Source organism: Callionymus lyra, chromosome 18 (genome assembly GCF_982586985.1).
Source record: "Callionymus lyra chromosome 18, fCalLyr1.hap1.1, whole genome shotgun sequence".
Taxonomy (NCBI): Eukaryota; Metazoa; Chordata; class Actinopteri; order Syngnathiformes; family Callionymidae; genus Callionymus; species Callionymus lyra.
Genome location: NC_141835.1, coordinates 5,763,912 through 5,782,862, shown reverse-complemented (window position 1 = coordinate 5,782,862; position 18,951 = coordinate 5,763,912). Strand labels below are relative to the sequence as shown.

Genomic DNA, 18,951 nt, shown 5'->3' with positions numbered 1-18,951 from the left:
TTAGACACCCACGAGCAGATGCGACATCGACACCTTTTCTCTTGCATATGTTTCCGGGGATTAGATATTTTAATCACTTTCCCTCCTCACTGTAGAAGCGTCGAAGCTCATTGAAGAACCAACAAACGTATCGGCGTAACATGAGGCTTAAAACGCTTTAGAGAATCGGTGCAAGAATGTGAAGAGATTATATAATGTTCAATATATATTAATATCTACAAACGTTGGTACCGTTAAGCAACAATCTCTGTCTATACTCGCGCAAACTGGGGTGTTCTCCGACGGTCACTTCTCCTGGATTAAGACTGGTATAATCCCGTCAGATCCTCATCAGCTCAAAAGTCAGTGGGCACCGACTTGTTAGTCGAGGAGTCTGTTCCCCGAACACATGTTTTTTAAAGTTGCTCGCTTGGATGACTTCTGCCGAGAGTTTCTTGGAGAGTTGTGAGCCAGATTTTTTAGAAAGACTGTTGCACCCCTCACTTCTTGTTTGGATCAGCGGCTTTTAATTGGATCTTTTCTTTTCATCTTTCCTCCGGAGCTCCTCCTCAGGCCCAGAGGGCAAATCTTTAAACTTCTCTAAGCGTGTCATTAGGAGTATATATCGGGGAGTAAAAGTTGAAATTGATCAATACCTTTTTTTTTATTTTGTCGTTCCTAAACTTCTTTTGGTTTGGCGGTGGAATGTCCTGTTGTGTTGCTGCTTCCTTTAGACGAAATTGGGGGTCCAACAAGACTTTTTTTTTGTGTGGCCCCCTGGTTATCTGAAAATCCAAGTTGATAAATGTTATATTTGGTCCTTTAAAAATATCAGTGTTAAATCTAATAACAGTAAAACTGATCGCAAATAAATAAAGTGTATTGAACAGTTCAAGAAAAACAAAAGATATTAAGCATAAATTGTGCCTCCAAAATTGAATATATAATATTGTAGTAAGACACTACGATACTATCTGTTATAGACATTTTGTTTGGCCCCCCAACATGGAACATTTAGCTAATGCTAATAAGCTATACTCGCCAACAAAATCTAAATTTCCTGTTTATAACAGTGAAATCTGCAGTCTCATGTTTCCATGTCTAATTAAACTTGTTTTTGTATTGTTTAAAGTGTATCCGTGTGAACATCAGGTGACATCGATGTCTTTTTCTTCCACAGGGAACTCAGCGATGAACAGGCTACGACAGAGTTTCCGACGGAAGAAGGATATCTACGTGCCAGAATCGAGTCGACCTCACCAGTGGCAAACAGACGACGAGGCGGTTCGGACCGGGAAATGCAGCTTCGCCGTCAAGGTGACTCGCATAAATCACACGAGCTAGATTAAAATATCTATTCGTTTTTTCTCAAGAACCTCTCCCATAAAAGTTGACTGACTTATTAGTCTCTTAGGAAACGACGTCCAAGCAAAGGTATTAGCCTGAAGGAACCGTGTGTTTGCAGCGCTGCTTCTTTCCTACCACAGTTTGGCTCCAATGTGTAAATACAAGTTTAAAAAGTAAACCTCAGTCTCAGTTGAGGTACACGGCTTTAAGTACAAACCTGGCAGCAATATATTTAACTTCACCAGACGGTGATATTCTCTTAAACCTTTGCAGAGAGTTCGCTGTCATGCCTCTTTTGAAATGAGTTCAACTCTGTCAATGATAGACTCGATCACTGACTCGACAAACAATGAGTCCCATGTTGATGTTACAAAAGACAAAACCTTGAAACTAGTTTTAGTCATTTTACTTGGTAATGAATGTTAGTGTTTAGCAGAAAATAACGTGAAGCTTTTACCATAACCACCATTTTTCGATTTAAAAAGAAAAGAGCTACAACAACATCCTTGGAATGAAATGCTCTTCAACGGTTCCTGATCTAGAATTCTCTCCACAGACGAGGTGAAGAGTCGAACGTGTTGTGGCAACAAAAAGCTTCACTTTTGCAAACAGTAGTGCTTCGCTCGGCTGCTTCTCATCACAAGGGAGCGCTGAAAAGTTTCCACGGATCACCCTTAAATTATTGATGAAACCTAATGGCTGCGTCGAGGAATGTTTGTTTAAAAAAAAAAAAAAAGAGAGAGAGACTAAAATCTTAATTTTCTTTTCTCTGCACTGACCTTAATCATTGCTGGTGCAACCTAGCATGCTGCCCATGTGCTTCCCTCCTCCCTCCGACTCAGAGAGTGTGTGGGATGAAACAGTTGCATTGGAATTATTACTGAAGCAGCAGGAAAGATTAAGGAGTGAATGGGAGGAGCAGATAAAAGCTGAATACCAAAAGCGTGGGAAAGCAAAACAATGCAAGAGAAATAGAAAGACCTGTAGTTTAGGTTCCTGGGAAACATTATGTTTTCAATTTTTACGCATATTAATTAATACGTTAAACGTGAATATAGAGCAGTAATTGTTGCTGAATTAAAAGATAAACGTGAACAATGGTATCTAAAATGTTAGATATTTCACCTTGACTAGGTTCATGCGGAGAATACGGCAAAGAAACCATTAACTTCTCCGTACTAATGGAATGTTACACGTACTTAAAGACATTCCTGGAAAGTATCCAGAGGTCGTTCTGCTACAAGGTGGACTCAAGCTAATGGACGGATGATGCAATGTCAAGGATAAATATTGACAGTGACAAAAAGTGTTTGTTTTAAATCTGTACTATCTACTTTAAGTTCTTGAGGAGTAGTGCTTTAAAATAAGCATCGAATGTTGAACTTGGATTGTGATTGTGGATATGGCAATATTGCAATATTTGTACCGTATTATTTGGACCATTAAGAGCACCTGATTGTAAGGCACACTATCGATGAACAGGTATTTTTTCCTGGAACAAACTATACGACTAAAAGCCACAGTGGTGATAATAGTACCACTCCGGAAGGCTCCCAACTTCTACTTCTACTGTAGAAGTATTATGAGCCTTGAGTAATTCTAGGACACATACAGCACCTGAGCAAGTTTCTTTAATTGCAAATAATATTTGATGTATTACCATAGTTATTTTGTGGTTATAGTTCAAAAGAGTGTGTATAATAAAAGTATTCTATTTTTTCATTATTTACATGAAAATATTCACGCGTTTGTGACTTGTTTGTGTTTCAATTAAACTTCCGGCCACTAGATGACAGCAGTCATTATGTCCTTTACAGCTAAAGTACATTCAAATCCTGTGATGGCTGAGGATGAGAGGATACAGTGGACTTCAGCAGCTTTAAAAGCTGATGTTTGGACATATTTTTGGTTTCAAAACTAATGAAAACGCTTATGACTTTTTCAAGAGTCATGTGGTCTGTAAATACACCAGAGGGATGTACTTGGGCAATGCAAATATATCCTGGTTCCTACAGTATCACAATATATCCTATCCTTGCCCCTGTATCATGATACCTATCGTATAGCCAGGTTCTTGCCTATACATACCCAATATAAGGCACACTGAACATTTTTGAGAAAGTTATAGGATTTTAAGGCTGATAAATACAGTAGTTTCTCCTACACTTGCTGCAGCGAGAATAAAAAGTACCATTAAACGTGTTCTGTAAGTCATAACCCTTTCTTTATTAGAAGTCACGATGCTCCATAGCTTTGGCTCTGGTGTTTAAAGACCTGAAAACATTTTGCTACAACTCATGACGTTTGCACTGTGCAAAGAAAATATTTAGTTTCAAAAGGTGAAAGCATTCCTAGCAAAAGATGTGGTGAAAGTAAGTTAACACAAAAGGGCATCAAGTCTTTGGTTGTCTCTTTGTTCATCTGTTCCACACAGATAAGGAATCGGTTGTGGCAGAAAAGACCTTCTCTCCATGTACTCGCCTCGTCTTCTATCTGAGGCTGTATCAGCATCACTGTATCAGCATCACTGTGGCTCTCTCTCCGTCGTCCCGACCTAATGCTGCCACATTCCATTATTTATTGTCCACGGCATTCATACATGTGCTTGTCTTAGCGTGTATTGTCACATGACTCACAGTCGTTGCGTCAAGCTCTTGAAATAGCGAGGCCAGAGGGCGGCAGTGTCCGGCGCAGGTCAGTGGCTTGTGTGTGTGCACGAGGAAAGGGTAAGGACTTCCTCTTCCACCCGGACAACACAATGGCTTCTGGGCCAGTCGGGGATGGGGATCTTGGAATGACACAGGGCTGGGTGTGATGTGTCCTCAAGTTCAGGAGGGGGGAGGGTAGCCGAGGTCAGCGAAGGCAAGCCCTCCCATTCTTCTGCTCCCGATCCCACTCCGGTTTGGAATGGACGGAATTTCTAGAGGTCAGACCAGAGGAAACCGCGAGTGAACCAGTCAGTGTCACGGCTTTAGTACCGACTCCTTGAGTTCATGTAGTCGAAAGTTGTTAGTACCAAATGTTTAGGTGTTGTTTTCTGTCATTCCTGTGTCTCACAAAACTTATTATGCTACTGTAATCTTTGTTTAAAAACCAACATTATTGGCAAGAATCTGACGATATGATGCATATCACGATACAACGGCAACATTACAGTTGTAAAAACAAGATTATTTGTAGTATTATCCGAGTACTTGACTCTGGTGTTGCTTAATTTACTCTTGACAAACTACTTTCATTTCTTTGAAACCAAAACATGTCAGAACACTAGCTTTAAAAGCTGCTGGAGTCGTCTGTATCCTCTTGTCCTCAGTCAGGATTTTTATTGTTTCTTTTACTGCGGAGGACGTAATGACGGATTTTTTAGTGCAATACAAATGTCAACAAACGAAGTACAATTCTATTGTAAAAATCTAATAGTTTTATTCTATATACACTTTATTGAGTTAAAATAAAATGTACACCTGGATGCAGTGCTTTTGAATGTCAACGTGATGGCAAAAATATTGCGATATTTAAATGTGTGATTATTTTTCTTACATCTCCTGAGATTTAAGCATAAAAATAACTTTACCAAAGGGATGCAGTTAAATTTGTCTCGGCTATATTTTCCTCTGCCTGTCATCGACCAAAATAGATTTTTATTTGTAATATTCTCAGCATTTATGCCATTTCGAAGTGATCACAATTTACAAATGATCCTCACATGAATGTGACCCTTTTTAATAAGTGTTGATCTAATGGATATCAACTAAGTATTACCCACGATGCCTCGGTTCTGACAAAGTTTTCCTCTCTGCTTTCTTTCTTTTTCCTGCCCTCAGTACTTGGGACATGTGGAGGTGGAGGAATCCCGGGGGATGCACATCTGCGAGGACGCTGTGAAGCGGCTGAAGACGGTAGGTTTCCATAGAAAATGTATGTTCTTCACCGAATGCTCAGTGCGAGTCTTCTGTTCTCTCCACCAACCAAAGTATGGTCGTCTACACCTGCAGGGATGTAGTTTGTGAGCTCAGAGCTCAGGCTGAGCGTTGCTTTTGAGGATGTATTGGTCAGTGTATTGCAGTTTATCTCGAAGGATTATAAAGAAATACAGCCCTGGGTTGTTTGCGAAGACCCCGCCCTGGGATGGGAGCGAACTTTGGCTTCTTTGTCGCAGCATTAGCAGTCGGCGAAGCAGGATTAGTGGATCAGGGCTGCTCCTCAGGAGCGATGCCAGCGGAGGTCGGGAAACCTTTTTGGAAGTCCCGGCATTTCAGCTTCAATCCGAGCGACTCCACGTGCGCTGTACTACTACAGTACCGGTGAAGTTATCGTGAGTAATCGGGAGTATTGCTGAGGACTACCACAAGCAGCTGTTGAGCTACACAACTTGAACCCCCGTGCTACTTTAAGAACACCTGCTATTCTCAGTAAAGCAGCTTTTCAAGTTTAATCTTGAGCCTATAAACAATACGCTTAAAACTACTGAATCGTTAATTCAACAAATAATTGCTACTTGAAGTCTTTTAATAGGGGCTCAATCTACGAATGAAACAACAGTCACCAAAAGTGAAATATTTAAGATATTAAGGTTCATTTTTATGAAGCGGGAACCTTAATAAAAATGCCATCTTAGCATGTTAGCATGCTATCTTAGCATGTTAGCATGCTAACTCTCACAGTATCTTTGTTCCAAATGACAATTTGATCCTTGTGCGTCTTTTTTGAATTGTGAATTATGTTTTCAAATATTCACAATATATCTAGATATCAAATTGTCCTTTAAATGGATTAAGATATTGATGTAAGGTAAGGTAAGGTAAATCTTTATTGATCCCTCAGGAGGTCTCCTTCGGGAAATTGTTTTTTTCCAGTAGCCAATACATACAGCAATTAAAAAAAATCAAATCAATTTATTAAGTTTATCGAAGTAATACTATCTAAATTGACAAAAAAAAAATTAGAAAACGTTTGGAAAACTCATTAGAATCAGAAAAACTTTATTGCCATTGTGTTATAAACACGACACAGGAATTATTTTGGTGACATTACAGAATAAAATGATTAAATAATAAAAAATAAAAGGAGATTCATAAATTGCAATACATTCAAATAAAATATGAGACATTACAATAAATCCGTTCTAAAAATTAAATAAAGTAGATCACATTACTTGGATCAGAGGGTGTCCCTTGATAGTAGTCGTGATTACAGTATCTTGGTGTGATGGCCACAAAAACATGATATTTTAAATCAAACGTGTTTCCTGGAGTCGACATTCACGCGCTCGTCAGAACTTCTCTTCGCCTGGTGGTGTTGTCGAGCTCAGACGCTCAGACGGGAGCCAAAGTCTTTTAAAACGGATATAAGCGAGACCTTGAAACTCGCCATTCTTTATCCTCCTCACCCACTTGTTATTGAGTCAGCGGTTGCCCCGGCAACTGTCAGGCCTTCCCTCCGACGAAGGGGTCGTTCTCATGTTGCCGGTTCGACGTTCGTGACGAGTGGAGACGCGACAGATTCGGACGGATGATTCATTCACCAGAATGTATTCGTGACACACGCCGAAGGTCGTCTGGTGGTGGTCGTCGCCTCGCACGTAATTGTGCTCCGTTTGATTTCGACTCCATTATATTCCCATCAGCCTTTGGGAAGGTAATGAGTTTTTCCCACTGATCTACGACCCATGACTCAGAGACGGGGGGGGGGGGCGACCAGAGGAGGCTGCACTGCGGCACCGTCGGTCGGCTTCCTTTCTTTTCACGCTGCCCCTCGTGACGTCACTTCCTGCCGCGGCTGGCGTGGATCATCATCATCATCATCGGCGATTGTTTCCTCGCATACCCAGGAGGGCGTAGTGACCCGGAGCGTTGGGTCCGCGTTGACCCACTTTGGCAGCTGACCAGAAGATGCTGACATTTCAAAAGAGCTTCGTTTGTACTCGTGTCTCATCGGCGTCGTGCTCTGGTGTTAGCGATAATACTTGAATAACACTTAAACATCAATTAATTTCCTTTTTGTTTATTATGTGATACATTTGAGGGGTTATTTGGCTCTGAAGGTTAAGTCGTGACAGAAATTACATTCGGTGTTGTTTGCTAAAACCAAAACAAGATTGTGGCTCAAGTATTTATTACAATTGTAATTGTTAACGTTGAATAATATCCTTCAAAGTTATTTTCCAACAGTGGCTTCAGTCTATCTTCAAGACTCCTTTAAGAAACATCTTAAGATGTTTTTATTTGTTCAGGCTTTTCCTTGATTTTCTGCAACTCCTGTTGTGTTATCAGTTTTATCTTGATCTTTAAAGTATATACTTTATTGAATATTGTTTTGATTGTTCAGGCGCTTTGTGACCCTGGTCCGGAAAAGCGCTATATAAATAAATATTACTTACTTACTTACTTACTTACAATATGGCACAACATGCTCCAATTGATTCATTTTCTATCTTTTCTACCCCCTTAACCTCACAACTTTCCTCCTTAATGGTTCATTTTTTTATTAATGAATAACTTGTTGCAACAATTGTTGGTGTTTTTTTTCTTTTTAAGCAGGTAATTATTGTGCCGTTGACAAGAAATACCTTCAGAATCTCCCTCCTGGTTGCTTCTCTCCCATTCTTTTTTAGAAGCTCTTTCTCTTTTTTTAGACGCTTCCCCTCTAACCGTAGTTGGCCGACGCTAGCCGTGTCTGTAGCTCCCTCTGGATGAATCCCCCGTTTAACACGCTAAATCATGCATTAACACGGCGCCGCCGGCCCCGTCTCCTCGGAGGCCGTGTAACAGGAGCAGAGTGGCACTCCTTTTCAGGGCCCGCGAGGAGACGGACCTCGCCGGCTCCACGGGGGGAGAGGGGAGGATTAAATCATGCCGGGGGTCTGGTTTCTGTTAGCTGGTCGCGGCGCCCTAAACTTGAACCCCGACGGTGGGTCGCCGGAGCCCCAGAGGTCAGAACTGAGTAGGTGGGAACGACTCGGTAGGACGTCTTGGAAGAGATGGATCAGCCTCTCCATAGTTGAAACAATACAACTCTAGGGCACATGTGTCAAACTGGATAAGGAACCTAAATTATGGATGTTATAAGAGTGAAAACGTGGGAGGAATTTCACGTTTTGCAAATAAAAACAGAAATTAATTTGGATAAATTGAACCACGAGGAAAGAATTCAGACTTACTGTTGAAGTTTAATAAATATACATATTTAACATCTGTGACTCTAGAGCAAAGGGGCTCAATTGAATCGCCTAGGGGCCACATTATGTACTGTAACTGTTGTCAAAAGAGATATAAAATAACATAAAATCAACCTAAATATGGCAATACAATATTTATCCAACATTTGTAAAACAGGAACTGGAATAAATAGATTAATTAATCATTATTTAGTTTTCAGGGCGAATATAATAATGAATAGTCAAAATAAAAAATAAAGCTAAATTAAACGATGAATAATAATAAAGTCCTAAACATAAGTAATAAGAACTTTGTACTGTGCAAAGAAAATATTTAGTTTCAAAAGGTGAAAGCATTCCTAGCAAAGATGTGGTGAAAACTTAACTCTGAATTCTTCAATTAATTTTGAGTTAAAACAGCGATAAATACAAAATTAAATGGTCAGCTGTCGGAAACATTTTCTTCTTATTCCACTCACTGAAACCGTGAATAAAGGGGCTGCATGTGGCCCCCGGATCACGCTTCCCCAAATTTTGGAGATCAAATATATCGAGATATTACGATTCACATCGCATTTTCAGTACAAGCAACACATTTACGAGTCATCCTCGGCAACACAAGAGCACGATCGGGACGGAATCTAAAGTCCAGAGGCCTGGTGTGGTGCACGTTAAAGTGAGGGATGGGTTTGGGGGGTTCAAGGGGTTCAGGTGCGCCTCAGCGTGTTGATCGTGGTGCGATTGCTAATGTCTGTTTGTTTAACAAACCAGAGATTTGAAACCCGTCAAACAAACACCGATTCACTTCTTTCCGAAAGTGTTTCCGTGGCGTCATTGAGGGGGTCACGAGTGACGGGGGTTCGACGTCTCGCTCTCCAATACTAACCGACTTAATCTTCAAGTCATTAACCAGCACATTATCAACCCCCGGGTGACATCAATCATCTAGACACTAACTCATTTAGCTTCATCTCCCTGATCATCTCCCTTCCTTCTGGTTCTTTTTTTTTTTTTAGACATCTTAGGTTAACATTTTCAAACCTTGTTCTCCCTCCATCCCTTGTTACCCATAAACCCACTTTTTTTTTTTTTTTACAACATCCACTTCCAGGACAGGAAATTCTTCAAAGGATTCTTTGCAAAAGTAAGTTTTGTGTCAGTGTGTTACATTTTGTTCTCTACACCGTTATGATTTTCCCTTCCTCACATAACCCCTCACCCTTTAATCAAAAGGCTGGAAGAAACACTCGGAGAACCTTCTTTTTTTTTGTTGTTTTTCTAAAGAAACGAGCCAATGATGCATGTGTCGGAGATGTTTTCTGGCTTTAGACGTGTGGCCATGTTTTACCAGGCGTGTCTTCTCCTCTTTTTTAGCACTCCTTCCTTCTGCAGAGAATGGAACAATGAACAATTTGTGTGAACTTCCTCGCCCACACAAATCATTTATTGTTGCCATTCTAACAAACGAGGGGCACCACTGTTGACACCGACTCTCACTCTTCTTCTGTTTTGTTGTTGTGCGATAAAAAACCGTGTCACTGCACACAAGACCACTCAAGTCTTTCTTTTAACCACTGCTTACTGGATATTAATTGGTCGTACTCATTGGAAAAAAGGCTAAAGGAGGCTGGAAGGGGAAGTCGCTGAAGTGGGAATCGACTCATTCAGTGCCTTTTTTGTGTTTTTGTCTGCAGGCCGGGAAGAAGCCGGTGCGAGCCGTGCTGTGGGTCTCTGCGGACGGACTCCGCGTCGTAGATGACAGGACTAAGGTAGGACCATAGTAACGGTCTCACATCTTGAGACATTTTTATTCCTGCAGGCTTTTCCTTGATTTTCTGGAACTCTTGTGTTAGTCTCAGTGTTATCTTGACATTTAAATATATATTTTATTGAGTATTGTTTTTGATTGTTTACGCGCTTTGTGACCCTGGTCTGGAAAAGCGCTCTATAAATACAAATTACTTACTTACTTAGTAACTTCTACTCCTACTACTTAAACCTGAGCGAGAGAAGTGTGATGTGCGGACCCCTGCTGGACATGTTTGGCACTGCAACACACCCTCGTCTCACATCCGCTTTTTGATAATGTTTCCAAAAACTTTCACTGTTAAACTAAATCTAAGAATTAATGGACGCATAAAACCTGATATACAAAAAAAAACATTTTTTTAACTAGAATATTTTTAAATAGACAATGAAAACACAACATTAAATAATGTCACTTTTAAAAATGTAAGTAAGATAAAGTATATATTGGGTCTCATTTACATGTTTATTCAAAATGAACTTGTTGTTTTAGGTTTTTTGACATTTTTTCAAAATAATATTTAGATTTTCTTTATTCATTTCAGGTGAAAATAAATAAATCCCTAAAATAAACGACATTAGGTTATATTTGAAGTTGTATTCCACTTTAAATATAGAGAAAACAGATCAAGAACTCATTCAAACCCGTCTGCTGTCACTTTAAATGTTCAATTGTTATTATCATTAGACAACGTACGTTTCAAAAGCTTTTAATTGAACTTTGAAAATGTTTTTTATTGATCATTTATGTTTGTTGGGATTTTAATTTATTTTATATACCGTTGAGATTTTCTTAATGTAAAGTGAATAAACACATGAAACTTGTTTTTATTATTATTATGAATTAATATTATCTTAATTCTGTGAAAAATAACCTTCAAAGTGTTCAATAAATACAAATTATTAATTGATTATTGATCCCAATGTGTTCCTCTTTAATCAAGGAGCCACATGTGGCCCCCGAACTGTAGGTCACAGACCCCCGATGAGCCCATATCCCCAAATTAAAACCGATTATTTTAGTTGTAAAAAGTCGAGTTCTTTGTCAAGCAATAGCGGAAAAAAAAAGTCTTATTTTGTTTGAACTATGCGAAGAATAAATAATTTAATGGTACATTTTTCCCCCTTGATGTTAATAAAAATTTGACTCTGCAGGACCTGGTTCTGGACCAGACCATCGAGAAGGTGTCCTTCTGCGCCCCGGACCGGAACTTTGAGAGAGCCTTTTCCTACATCTGTCGTGATGGAACCACTCGCCGCTGGATATGCCATTGTTTCATGGCCGTCAAAGACTCGGTACCCACTGTAGTAATGATATGTTGTGATACTGTAGTAACAACGATATATTGCAATACTGTAGTAACGATATATTGTGATACTGTAGTAACAACGATATATTGCAATACAGTAGTAACAACGATATATTGCAATACTGTAGTAACAACGATATATTGCAATACTGTAGTAACAACGATATATTGCAATACTGTAGTAACGATATATTGTGATACTATAGTAACGATATATTGCAATACTGTAGTAACGATATATTGCGATACTGTAGTAACAACGATATATTGCAATACTGTAGTAACAACGATATATTGCAATACTGTAGTAACGATATATTGTGATACTATAGTAACGATATATTGCAATACTGTAGTAACAATATATTGCGATACTGTAGTAACAACGATATATTGCAATACTGTAGTACCAACGATATGTTGCGATACTGTAGTAACGATATATTGCGATACTATAGTTACGATATATTGCGATACTGTAGTAACGATATATTGCGATACTGTAGTAACGATATATTGCGATACTGTAGTTACGATATATTGCGATACTGTAGTAACAACGATATATTGTGATACTGTAGTAACGATATATTGAGATATATTGCGATACTGTAGTACCAACGATATATTGCTATACTGTAGTAACGTTATTTTGCGATATTGTAGTACCAACGATATATTGTGATACTGTAGTAATGATATATTGTGATACTGTAGTACCAACAATATATTGCGATATATTGCGATACTGTAGTACCAACGATATATTGCGATACTATAGTAACTATATTTTGCGATACTGTAGTACCAACGATATATTGCGATACTGTAGTAACGATATATTGCTATACTGTAGTAACAATGATATATTATGACGTTCCCTTGGTTCTATAGCTCCGTCTTAGAAACTTTGCTACACAACCTCTTCACTTGAAGTACACACTGTACTATACTACTCTAACACATGTTTATCTACACGACCTCTTCACTTGAAGTACACACTGTACTATACTACTCTAACACATGTTTATCTACACTACCTCTACACTTGTAGTACACGCTGTACTGTACTACTCTACCACATGTTTATCTACACTACCTCTACACTTGTAGTACACGCTGTACTGTACTACTCTACCACATGTTTATCTACACAACCTCTACAGTTGTACTACACGCTGTACTGCAGTACTCTACCACATGTTTATCTACACAATCTCTACACTTGTAGTACACGCTGTACTGCAGTACTCTACCACATGTGTATCTACACGACCTCTACACTTGTAGTACACGCTGTACTGCAGTACTCTACCACATGTTTATCTACACAACCTCTACACTTGTAGTACACGCTGTACTATAGTACTCTACCACATGTTTATCTACACAATCTCTACACTTGTGGTACACGCTGTACTATAGTACTCTACCACATGTTTATCTACACTGCCTCTACACTTGTAGTACACGCTGTACTATAGTACTCTACCACATGTTTATCTACACAACCTCTGCACTTGTAGTACACGCTGTACTATAGTACTCTACCACATGTTTATCTACACAACCTCTACACTTGTAGTACACGCTGTACTGCAGTACTCTACCACATGTTTATCTACACGACCTCTACACTTGTAGTACACGCTGTACTGCAGTACTCTACCACATGTTTATCTACACAATCTCTACACTTGTAGTACACGCTGTACTGCAGTACTCTACCACATGTTTATCTAAACTACCTCTACACTTGTAGTACACGCTGTACTGCAGTACTCTACCACATGTTTATCTACACAATCTCTACACTTGTAGTACACGCTGTACTGCAGTACTCTACCACATGTTTATCTACACGACCTCTACACTTGTAGTACACGCTGTACTGCAGTACTCTACCACATGTTTATCTAAACTACCTCTACACTTGTAGTACACGCTGTACTGCAGTACTCTACCACATGTTTATCTACACGACCTCTACACTTGTAGTACACGCTGTACTGCAGTACTCTACCACATGTTTATCTACACGACCTCTACACTTGTAGTACACGCTGTACTGCAGTACTCTACCACATGTTTATCTAAACTACCTCTACACTTGTAGTACACGCTGTACTGCAGTACTCTACCACATGTTTATCTACACGACCTCTACACTTGTAGTACACGCTGTACTGCAGTACTCTACCACATGTTTATCTAAACTACCTCTACACTTGTAGTACACGCTGTACTGCAGTACTCTACCACATGTTTATCTACACAATCTCTACACTTGTAGTACACGCTGTACTGCAGTACTCTACCACATGTTTATCTACACAATCTCTACACTTGTAGTACACGCTGTACTGCAGTACTCTACCACATGTGTATCTACACGACCTCTACACTTGTAGTACACGCTGTACTGCAGTACTCTACCACATGTGTATCTACACGACCTCTACACTTGTAGTACACGCTGTACTGCAGTACTCTACCACATGTGTATCTCGATGCTGGGGCACAAACCTCACCATCCTCTCGTCTTCTTCAGGGCGAGCGTCTCAGCCACGCCGTCGGTTGTGCGTTCGCCGCGTGTCTGGAGCGGAAGCAGAAGCGAGAGAAGGAGTGCGGGGTGACGGCGACCTTTGATCCCAACAGAACCACGTTCACCCGCGAGGGCTCCTTTCGTGTTACCACGGCAACGGAGGCTGAGGAGCGGAAGGAAGTGATGCAGCAGCTGCAGGACGCTAAGAAAGGTCTGCAGATTAAGATGTTGATATATTTTTTAATTGATTTTTTTATAGCATTTAATTTTTTTTTTTAATATGTTTTTGTTGAATTTTAATTGTTGAATTTAAAACAAGGAATATTTTCAAAATGAACCTTTTCTTTAACACATATAGTTTGATATTCAACAATAACATCTTGTAAATTCAATATAATTTCTTATACTTTTTTATATTGAATTTAGGCCTTTTTTAATTGAAATACTGTTGCTTTCCTAAGACACGCTTGAAGTATGTTATTTAGTTATTTGTATATAAAGAGGGTTAGATTAAAAAATATATAAATGAATTAACAGTTATTTATGTTTCGAAAAAAATGCATTTCTTAAAACACAGAGTTCTAATTCCAATAATTGAAAAATACATTTTGATAAATGTACTTTTATCTGTAGTAACAATGATAAATTGCGATACTTTAGTACCAATGATATATTGCAATACTGTAGTAATGATATAGTGCGATATATTGCGATACTGTAGTAACAATGATATATTGCGATACTGTAGTAATCATATAGTGCGATATATTGCGATACTGTAGTACCAACTATATATTGCGATACTGTAGTAACAATGATATATTGCGATACTGTAGTAAGGGTATATTGCGATATATTGTGATACTGTAGTACCAACAATAAATTGCGATACTGTAGTAATCATATAGTGCGATATATTGCGATACTGTAGTACCAACGATATATTGCGATACTATAGTGACGCTATATTGCGATACTGTAGTAACAACGATATATTGCGATACTGTAGTGACGCTATATTGCGATACTGTAGTAACAATGATATATTGCGATACTGTAGTAAGGATATATTGTGATAATGTAGTACCAACGATATATTGCGATACTATAGTGACGCTATATTGCGATACTGTAGTAACAATGATATATTGCGATACTGTAGTGACGCTATATTGCGATACTGTAGTAACAACGATATATTGCGATACTGTAGTGACGCTATATTGCGATACTGTAGTAACAATGATATATTGCGATACTGTAGTAACTATGATATATTGCGATACTGTAGTAAGGATATATTGTGATAATGTAGTACCAACGATATATTGCGATATATTGTGATACTGTAGTACCAATGATATATTGCGATACTGTAGTAACGATATATTGCAATATATAGTGATACTGTAGTACCAACGATATATTGCGATACTGTAGTAATGATATAGTGCGATATATTGCAATACTGTAGTACCAACGATATATTGCGATACTGTAGTAACAATGATATATTGCGATACTTTAGTAACGATATATTGCGATATATTGTGATACTGTAGTAACAATGATATATTGTAGTATAATATTTGTAGTACTCTTGTCTGGTTGCACTATTAAACATTTTATATTGAATTTAAAATGATACAAATTAAAGAAATTATTCAATTTAGACTGGACTGAAATCTTTGACTTGGAAAAGTAAACTTTAGCTGTAAAACAATTATTAATTTATTTAGAAAATATTAATGAAATAATGGTTTTAAAATAGATCAACATTTCACTGTAGAAATCATTGACTTGAATAAAAACAGATGCAACAATTCTATATGGAAATTATATTCATTCAAATGTTTCAAAAGCTGGAAAGACTCGCTAATCAAAGAAGCCGTTGATGTTTTTACTTGAGACATAAATTAAAGCGTAAAGTAATAATTCCCACAGAAACGGATCTAAGAATCACTGGAACATCCATGAAGGGAATCACCAACTCCTCGGCGCAGCAGTCGTCTCCGTCCCCCTCGTCGTCTCCACCGCTGCCGGTGGCGTCTCTGGGACCTCAAGCCATCCCTCGCCGACACGCTCCCCCTGAGGCTCTGTACCGTCAGGGATCCTTCAAGGGCTTCCCTGCCCTGGACAAGTCTCCCTTCAAGAGGCAGATGTCGGTGCGGATCAACGAGCTGCCGTCCACCGTGCAGCGCAAGTTCGACTTCCCCATGCAGAACGTGGGTGAGTGAGTGAGTGAGAGCCTCGTGACGACCGATGGATCGCTTTGCTGCATCATAGGGCTGTGTGTTGGTGAGAAGGTGGCGATACGATACCTATCACGATACATGTGGTATACGATATATTGCGATACTGTAGTAACAGCGATATATTGTAATACTGTAGTAGCAATGATAAATTACGATACTGTAGTAACAACGATGTATTGCGATACTGTAGTAACAATGATATATTACGATACTGTAGTAACAATGATATATTGCGATACTGTAGTAACGATATATTGCGATACTGTAGTAACAACGATATATTGCGTTACTGTAGTAACGATATATTGCGATACTGTAGTAACAATGATATATTACGATACTGTTTTAACGATATAACAATACTGTAGTAACAATGATATATTGCGATACTGTTGTAACGATATATTACGATACTGTAGTAACAATGATATATTGCGATACTGTAGTAACAACGATATATTGCGATACTGTAGTAACGATATATTGCGATACTGTAGTAACAACGATATATTGCGTTACTGTAGTAACGATATATTGCGATACTGTAGTAACAATGATATATTACGATACTGTTTTAACGATATAACAATACTGTAGTAACAATGATATATTGCGATACTGTTGTAACGATATATTACGATACTGTAGTAACAATGATATATTGCGATACTGTAGTAACAACGATATATTGCGATACTGTAGTAACGATATATTGCGATACTGTAGTAATGATATATTGCGATACTGTAGTAACGATATAATGCGATACTGTAGTAACAATGATGTATTGCGATACTGTAGTAACAATGATATATTGCGATACTGTAGTAACGATATAATGCGATACTGTAGTAACAATGATATATTGCGATACTGTAGTAACAACGATATATTGCGATACTGTAGTAACGATATATTACAATACTGTAGTAACAACGCTATATTGCGTTACTGTAGTAACGATATAATGCGTTACTGTAGTAACAATGATATATTGCGATACTGTAGTAACAACGATATATTGCGATACTGTAGTAACAATATATTGCGATACTGTAGTAACAATATATTGCGATACTGTAGTAACAACGATATATTGCGATACTGTAGTAACGATATATTGCAACACTGTAGTAACAACGCTATATTGCGTTACTGTAGTAACGATATATTGCGATACTGTAGTAACAATGATATATTGCGATACTGTAGTGACAACGATATATTGCGTTACTGTAGTAACGATATAATGCGATACTGTAGTAACAATGATATATTGTGATACTGTAGTAACAACGATATATTGCGATATATTGCAACACTGTAGTAACAACGATATATTGCGATACTGTAGTACCAACAATATATTGCGATACTGTAGTAACGATATATTGCGATACTGTAGTACCAACGATATATTGCGATACTGTAGTAGCAACGATATATTGCGATACTGTAGTAACTATATATTGCAATACTGTAGTAACGATGATATATTGCGATACTGTAGTAACAATGATATATTACGCTGTTGTGACCCTGGTCTGGAAAAGCTCTATACAAATACAAATTACTTACTTACTGTAGTTACAACAATATATTGTTTCTTATAAAGAAACAACACTTTTTCTTGCTTGTACAACAAAGAAATGAACAAACACTTCCTCTGATGCTTCTTCTAGTCCCGGAGCTGGAGGGAGAGGGAGACAGCATCGCCTCGCTCTGTTCTCAGATCACCGAGACCTTCTGTCGGCCCCCCGAGGACCCCTTCTCCTCGGCCCCCATGCCTAAGCCGACGTCGTCTCCTCAGTCCCCCGTGGCTCCAGGTAACTTAAGAGTCTCGTGACGTCTTCGTCAAAGGAGCGTCTCACCATGGCTTCTGTTTGTCGTAGTGAACGGCTCAGCTCCTCCTCCCGCCTTCCCCCCCGCCGCCGCCGCCGCCCCCGTCCCAGCTCACAGCTCAGTGCTGCCCCCTGCTTTACCCGCTAGAGATACTAACCCCTGGGCTAACCTTCCCGCTGGGGCCCCCAACCCGGGCCCGCCAGGTGAGATGCAGCCGTTAAACCGACGTTTCTCCCTAAATATGTGGGAAACGGAATAAAGTTGTTTTGTCGTTTATATTCTTTATTATTATGCTCCGTGTTAGTAAGTTACACGTCAGGGTTGAGAAATTAAACTATTTTAGGGAACTTTTTTGCACCACCAACCACTTTATCCTTAGCATTATATTCAACCATTTGTGTTTGTTTAGCTTTATTTGAAATGAAACGAGCGATAAATACCATCTTTTGTCAAAACACATTCCAGACAGTAGTAATCAATAGAATAGATAATTATTTAAAATAAATACATTTTAATTGCTGTGAGGGGCCGACCTAAGGATGAAATGTTCATTATTATATTACGTTATTATTATATCATTAGACAGATTATGTTACAGAAACTTTTAATTGAATTTATTTTATTGTTGATTTGTTGTTGGGATTTTTCATTTATTTTATATACTGTTTTATTTTTATTTTGTTAATGTAAAGTGAATAAGAAATTATTTTT

General features: G+C 38.6%; 1 protein-coding gene across 3 annotated transcripts in view; it reads left to right on the top strand.

The window, feature by feature from the left end:
- The window catches only part of numb (NUMB endocytic adaptor protein), a 36,909-nt gene that overhangs the window by 15,308 nt on the left and 2,650 nt on the right, over positions 1–18,951 (top strand). Inside the window, exons 2-10 of one of the 3 annotated variants that reach the window (XM_087779410.1) lie at positions 1,160–1,296; positions 5,151–5,225; positions 9,594–9,626; positions 10,177–10,251; positions 11,444–11,584; positions 14,150–14,354; positions 16,088–16,372; positions 18,081–18,224; positions 18,291–18,443. In XM_087779410.1, coding sequence (XP_087635536.1) covers positions 1,171–1,296; positions 5,151–5,225; positions 9,594–9,626; positions 10,177–10,251; positions 11,444–11,584; positions 14,150–14,354; positions 16,088–16,372; positions 18,081–18,224; positions 18,291–18,443 — 1,237 coding nt within the window. In that variant the 5' untranslated portion in view covers positions 1,160–1,170. The remainder of the gene's footprint in view (positions 1–1,159; positions 1,297–5,150; positions 5,226–9,593; positions 9,627–10,176; positions 10,252–11,443; positions 11,585–14,149; positions 14,355–16,087; positions 16,373–18,080; positions 18,225–18,290; positions 18,444–18,951) is intronic. The other 2 variants (XM_087779411.1, XM_087779412.1) reach the window with 2 other exon arrangements.